Source organism: Fistularia commersonii, chromosome 7 (genome assembly GCF_037954325.1).
Source record: "Fistularia commersonii isolate RoL2024-O1a breed Wild chromosome 7, RoL_Fcom_v1.0, whole genome shotgun sequence".
NCBI classification, from domain to species: domain Eukaryota; kingdom Metazoa; phylum Chordata; class Actinopteri; order Syngnathiformes; family Fistulariidae; genus Fistularia; species Fistularia commersonii.
In genome coordinates, this window is record NC_141290.1 from 3292621 (window position 1) to 3300000 (window position 7380).

Here is a 7380-nt window from a genome sequence, read left to right on the forward strand (position 1 = left end):
ACAGACCGTACGATAGTTTCTCGGAAAAGGGCGAAAAAGGAGGGGGGGGGGGGTTCGACTGCTCGTAGGCAGCAATAAAACACCTGACGGAGACGAAATATTATGGTCTGGATATTATTCACGCAGCAGAATATGTTTTATTTTCCCACCGAATGCACGAGCGTCATAACGGCCATCTGGGATGACTAATGGAGGAAGGCGGACGGTAATAAGGGCGTGTTCTTGGATGAAGAGCGACTTCGCAGCGCCATTGTTGTCGGCTAATAGGACAGATTTACACACACACACACACACACACACACACACACTTCGGAGGCGTTTCTGACGGAGGCCTTTCTGCCACCCGGCGTCTCCTGCGTCCAATCAGGCCAAAAAAAGCAAAATCGCATAAACGCCATGATACACTTATCGATGACTTGCACTGACAGGCGATATCGGCTATGTGCGCTATCGGCTATCCCGCCCTGATTTATTTTTTCTGTATTTAGAGGCTCTGAAACAGATCGGAGACTATCTGATCCCGCCGCCGCTCCCGCTTACATCATAATACAAATCGGATCTGCGCCTCGAGAGGGGGGCGGGGACACCACAAGTGGGTCACTGCAGAGGATCCCTTCAAGATGCGGCGCTAACTAAATCCCAGGCGTGCTGCGAAAACCTCAAAATCCCCTCCTGTCCTTTTTTTAAGGATTTGTTTTTGACGGTCAGCGCGACACCGTCCGTCGTGAAAAGTTCCTACTCCGGAGCCAATCCGTCGACAGACGGTCGCCTTGCACTCACGGTCCATTTGCAACGGCGACCGAGACGAAGCCTCGGCAACGACAGCTCGTAAAAATAGCCGCGTCCGCCGCCGTTCCCTCGCGCACGATTGGACCGTCAGCACGCCGGCGTCTCTCCAGCCATTAGATGTGTCATTGCGGACGGAATTGTGGACGTATTGGTGCACTTAGACGAGAAAAACACGACAGCGCTCTCAGGGTCTGTGCAGTCTTTGTACACCAAACCTTCATAGACAGCAAATGTGTGAACACACACACACACACACAGACACACACACACACACTCACACTTCAACTTCACGGCTGTTTATCAGACTCATTAGGGAACTCGGTGTTGCTGGCGTGGGTTATTGTGGGGGCGCACCTTTGTATAAGGCGCACCTTTGTATAAGGCGCACCTTTGTATAAGGTGCAATATCAATGAACGGGTCTATTTTCATACATAAGGTGCATGAGTAAACATGTGGCATAAAAAATTAGATGAACTTTATTCGTTTCGCTTTGTTCCCTCAAAAACCTTGATCTACTGCCTTGAGTTTAAATTCCGCTTCGTAAGCACGTGGGGGGGAAAAAATGGCGCGTGAAAGAAAGGGTGAATGATTGCCTGTCTCTATATGAGGTGTAATGAGATAGTTTAGATAACGAATGATTAAAAAAAAAAAAAATTGTTTTTTGTCGTTTTTTTTGAACGAGAAACAATGAATTTAAAGAAGAGATTTGTCCCAGACGGGTCTTGACCTCCTTCTCGTCATCCTGGTGTCCTTAGGAACCGCGGGGAGAGCGAGGAAAGGGTCTCATCCGAATCTCGCTCCCCGTCCGGGGAATAAACGGCGAGACATTTCCATCAGTCGTTGAACCTGAAGAGACGCCGGCGACGCAGAACGCCGGTTAATACGCGTCTCCGGAGCAGCCCGGACCCCTGAATCCAATCCCCTGAAGGGGGAAGATTGAAAACCTCTGCGGTGTCTTCCCTCCCGCTCCACAGCCTCCTTTAGGAATCCTTAATATCCTTTCCGACAAAGGTCTTGCCCAAAGTCCGGTTTTGTGCTTTAAAACTTCATCGTGACCGCTTCTAAAGCTGCGTTGAACCCTCTGTTCTACTTTTTTAATGAAGCGCTAATGAGCACTTCAATCATTTATAAAGATAGATTAGCAGCTGGATTGATTATTTATCATCCGTCGCGTTGATTTTTCTGCAGACTATTTCAAAGGGCTCTGATTCGACTGACCTTTGGACTTCTCGTTATTCTCAGCTAACCGCCACGCCGTGCACGGTATGAACCGCGGATCTGCGAAGTCATTTTAAAGAAATAATATTCTTTCGCCGTGTTACTGATCGAACGGTTTATTTACCTCGACCCGACCCAGCGGGCGTCCCTGCGGCTTCATCTACATCACCGAAAGTATTAAATTGGACTCCTGACAGGGGAGCGGCGTTTGCGGGGTCCGTCTCGTAACCGAGGGTTTCACGTCGGATTCCCGGCTCGAACGCAGTTGTCCAAGTTAGCTGATGTTGTTCTGGGTGTTGAGCTAAATGTGATCAAGTAGCAGATGCTAACGGTAGCGTTGCCTAGCTCGCAGTTGAAGGTCGCCGTACTTCTGGGCCACTCGACCTCAGAGGGGTTTCCATGGCTCCCAGAGGAACGTCAGCATTTCGGCTAAAGTCAGTATGGATTTAGCTAACAGAGCGGTTTTCCATCCAGGGAGAAGATAAGAACTTGGCAAGATCTGTGGTTATTATTTCCTGCCGTGCAGAACATCAACGCAGTGGCGGCTTCGCTCTTTCTTCTGTCGAAGTCGTCTTCATCTTCTTTTTCTCAAGGTGCACGCCGTCACATCACACCGCTTACGTCTCCCCCAGGAGGAGGCTACTTCCTGGGAGCAAAGTTGAGCCGGACACTTCTTAAAACCGCGTTCTTCGAACTTTTCCATCCAAAAGTGTCTTGTGTTGGACAGAAGAAGAGTACAAGTCCTGCCCCGGGGCAGAGGTACTCAAAGTGCACTGTGCAGTTCTGCAGCGGCCGTGAGACGACCTCATCCGTCATTTTATTTTATTATTGTTTTTTTTTTTTTTTTTTTTTTTTTTTTTTTTTTTGAACGTCAACTCGTTTGAACGCGCGTGTGGAAAACGGATGCGTGTTTGCGTCGAAGAAGCGTAATCCCTTTTTTGCTTCGTGAAATCTCTTTAGGCTGCCGCCAAAGCCGATCCCCGAGAAAAATCCTTTTTCTTTTTTTTTTTTTCCTTTTTTTTTTCGTGTCGAGCGCCGCCATGGATTAAGAGCGGAAGAACCTGCCAGTCGGGTAATTTCGCGACGCCGACTCAATGTCTCTCTCCGGTCGAGGCCGCGATGTGTCGTTTACGTTTGGATTAAGACGCCCGCTAATCCACTGTCTTAGGCTGCATGGTTACATAACAGTCTGTACACACACACACACACACACACACACACACACACACGCCCTGCTGTGAATCAGCTGCCTTTTGTCAAGTGGCCATGAGGATAGAAACACTCGGCGAGATGATGAGAGGACAGAAACACAGCTTTTGCTCGGAACACACACTTTCACTGGAGGCCATGATCTCTATCTGTGTGTGTGTGTGTGTGTGTGTGTGTGTGTGTGTGTGTGTGGACTGGATTATTTAAATCTTACTTTTACATCATTCAACTTCCTTAGGGTGAGACATTGTCTGTGTGGTTGTGCTAGACAGACACACACACACACACATATGCTTTTGCTCTCTCTCTTACACACACACACACACACACACACACACACGCACACACACACACACACACACACCCTTGGGGACAGTTCCAGTCCCCCTCCTTAAGAGAACATCCTTTTTTCTGAAAAATTAGCCTTTCCTTGTCTTGCAGCTACAGCTGAGCTGACCCGGCTAACCGCCGTTTAGCTTAGCTTAGCTTATTGCTGTGAATGGAACGCGATGGTACCTAAAGCAAGCGGCTAAGCGACGACGTGGGGGTCTGTTGTCGCTAGAAACATGCCGTCTGGAGGGTTACAAACCCTCGGATCAGCGCAAAGACACCGAAGACCGTGTTCGCTGCAGCCGAGGTCAGGTTCGATCAGCAGAATTTCCTTTTTCAAAAAAAAAAGTGTGGTGATGGATGCTGCGCTCTCAGGGGTGTCGCAGGCTGAACAGAAAAATGCATTTTTTATTGAATAGTAAAATGGGCGCCTCTCACAGAGTGCCTCAATCACCTCAAAAGCGATTTTCGCCGCATCGCATTCTCACACACACACACACACACACACTGATGGCAGCAGGAGAGTTGCAATGCTAGGCGCTAACCTTGGGGTTCAGCGTCAGGAAAGTGGTGACGGTTACCTAGATAAGGAGCCGATGGGCGTGATGACCACAGACGCCGCCTCTGGTAATGCTAAGCTAAGCGGCACCTGGATGGGTAGCTAGGATAAGGGACAAAGAAACGAAGAAAAGCTAATGTGTTCCTTTCAACGCGCTGCGGAAACTTCTCCCCGTCGACCCGCGAGAGGACTTTATCTATCGTCCACGTGGGATTCATCCATTATTCCCCGTCATCCCTCGTGCACCGCCTCGCCGTGCGCTCCTCAATAATGCAGGAAGTGAGCGGGAGCCGCCGTCCTCGCACGCCCGAGACTTAATCGTGAAAAAACAAACCATTGTAGCGCTGCGGATTTCTGGTCTTCTGAAACCCGTGCGTGTGTGTTTTCAGGCTGCAGGGAGCGCACGTGATGTCCAAGCCCGCGGGCGAGCAGCTCTCCAGCGCCACCGTCAGCGAGGCCTCCACCGCCGTCACCTCCTCCACCGTGGACTCCACCTCCGCGCCGAAGGTCAGTGGCTACGGTTTCTAATGGCATTCCCCTCCGTTAGCTTAGCGCCGCGCAACCGCAAAGCCAAATCTTGCGGCTGAGCGTTTGGACGGCACGTTGGGCGGCGGCGATAAACGGAACGGGGTTTTTTTCTATCTATCTATCTATCTATCTATCTATCTATCTATCTATCTATCTATCCATCCATCCATCTATCCATCTATCTATCTATCTATCTATCCATCCATCCATCCATCCATCCATCCATCCATCCATCCATCCATCCATCCATCCATCCATCCATCCATCCATCCATCCATCCATTTGTTTGTTTATTTATTTATTCGTTTATCCGAAGGGAATCTTCAAATCTTTGTACTTAAGACCTTAAAACACTTGATAGCCTTAACCTTGACAATTTATATTTAGTGTTATTATCATTTGTTTCTAATATCTTTTTATGATATGGGGTCACTTTTTGTCTTTGTTTGTGTTCTGATATATATAGAGAGAAATAAGGCTTTTTTTTGTAGCTGTAAACATTTTATTTAACTTTATTTTAAATTTTCTTCCTGTCTGTAAGACATTTCACATAAGATTTTACTTTTTTTTTTTCATTTTTTTTTTTTTTTTTAATTAATTTACATAATGTCATTTCTGAAGTTCTTCCTTTTAAATTCACCTGCAGTCATCACCGATAGATTGAATTTTTAATTCCTCCTCCTTCATTCCCGAAGGGACTATTCAAATGTTTGTACTTTTTAGACCTTAAAACACTTGATAGTCTTAACTTTACACTTTATATTTTATTGTATTTCTTACTCTCCCTCCTTCCTACTATTATCTATTATTGTTGTGTTTTTGCTTGAAACTCTGGCACAACAATTTCCTTCGTGGTAAATAAAGTTGTTCTTATCTTATCTTATTTCTAGACTTGAAAACCAAACAAAGCGTGGTGATAGTTTGTTCCCGGCTGATCTTCAGGTTTGCCTTCGCAGCTGTCGCTGATTCCTAGTTATTGATCCGTTTTTTTTTTTTTTCTGCGGTTTGTTGTTGTTTCCGGGGCGATCCGATATTCATTCATTCATTCATTATCGACGCGGCCCATCCTGCGGGGCGCTGGAGTCGATCCCAGCCGCCGTCGGCTGAGAGGCGGCGTTCACCCTGGAGCGCTCCGGGGTCGATCACATATCGTCGTCCTCTTAGAATAAACGCCGAAGTCGTTTCCCCCACCGAAAAAAAAAAAAAAAAAAAAAAAAATTGGTCAAAAATAGATTTATAATCGGCCAAATTAAAATTATTTATGAGAACGGATTTATAAGAATAATATTCAAGTGTAGTATTTATGTAATTATGAATAATAAAATAATTTATGATGAATTATTTTAAGAAGATGACATCCGGACTGCCAAGCTATTTTCTTTGAATATTTTAGGAGTGTTTTCAATCATTATTGAATTTTAGAAAGTCCATATTTTTACCTTTTGTTTAATTTTGTACGGATGATTTGACACTTTATAGTTTTATTTGTATTTCTTATTCTCCCTCCTTCCTACTATTATTTATTATTGTTATGTTTTACTTGAAACTCTGGCACAACAATTTCCTTCGGGATAAAGAAAGTTATTCGTATTCTTATTACATACAAAACAGTGTCGGTACATTTATATGATCATGAATGATTTTAGAGTTGAAATAAAATGCTAAAATATATTGTAATATCATCGTAAATATTTAAATCATGTCATTTTGTTCAATTTACATGATACCTAGTTGGTCCGCGCATAAAAATTAAATACGAAATGTTGCCCGCTAGCTAAAATAATTACCCACCCCTGTTATAGAGACAATCATTCGTGCGTCAAGATGTCTGCAATATATTTATAAAGTTTTACATTTATAAAGAAAAATGCCATCAGTGAATAAGAGACTGCATGGTAAATAAATGGAAAAAAAAAAAGATTATTATTATGGTGTAAAAAAAAAATATATATAAATATACCGTAATTTCTGGACGATAAGCCGCGACTTTTTTAACGTAAACAACGATGCGGCGAATAAGAATAATAAGAATAAGAATAACAACTTTATTTATCCCGAAGGAAATTGTTGTGCCAGAGTTTCAAGTAAAACATAACAATAATGAATAATAGTAGGAAGGAGGGAGATTAAGAAATACAAATAAAACTATAAAGTATCAAAGTAAAGGCTATAAAGTGTTTTAAGGTCTTAAAAAGTACAAAGATTTGAATATTCCCTTCAGCTGAAGGAAGAGGAATTAAAAAGTCGAGAAAAATAATATATGGACGTTTTTTGGGTGGGGGACGCTAACGAGCTTCACGCCGCTAAAACGTTTATCCTCGTCACATCGGACCGATGAAATGACCGGGAAATTATGACTCCGTTCAACTCTGACACCGAAGAAGACGACTTTGACGGTTTTAGCGCGCAGGAGGAAGCTAAAGATAGCGATCGGCTAGCCGGTGCGGCTTATATTGAGGTGCGCCCAATAGTCAGGAAATTATGGTATATATGATTATATATGAAAATAGATAATCTCACAGGGTGAAAGATTAGGGAGAACATCAGGAGAACGTCCGCCAGATTATCTGGGAATTAACACGTGAAAAAGATGACAATTAAAAGTGTCGCCTTACCTTCTTGGTGAACCCGTCTGGGTTTTGATTGACAGCGGGTTTTAACGATGCTACGTATTGAACGGAGCTGCGGTTTGACAAACTGTCGCAGCAGTAATACAATCTCATCAACGCTGACACATCTGAGCACG

At 44.3% G+C, this 7380-nt stretch overlaps 1 protein-coding gene across 13 annotated transcripts in view; it reads left to right on the forward strand.

The window, feature by feature from the left end:
• Nucleotides 1-7380, forward strand: part of LOC147232374 (pleckstrin homology domain-containing family A member 7-like) — a 184986-nt gene that overhangs the window by 121364 nt on the left and 56242 nt on the right. For all 13 annotated transcript variants that reach the window (XM_086149182.1, XM_086149184.1, XM_086149183.1 and 10 more), the window contains one exon: nt 4496-4613. In XM_086149182.1, the coding sequence (XP_086005308.1) occupies nt 4496-4613 (118 nt within the window). The remainder of the gene's footprint in view (nt 1-4495; nt 4614-7380) is intronic.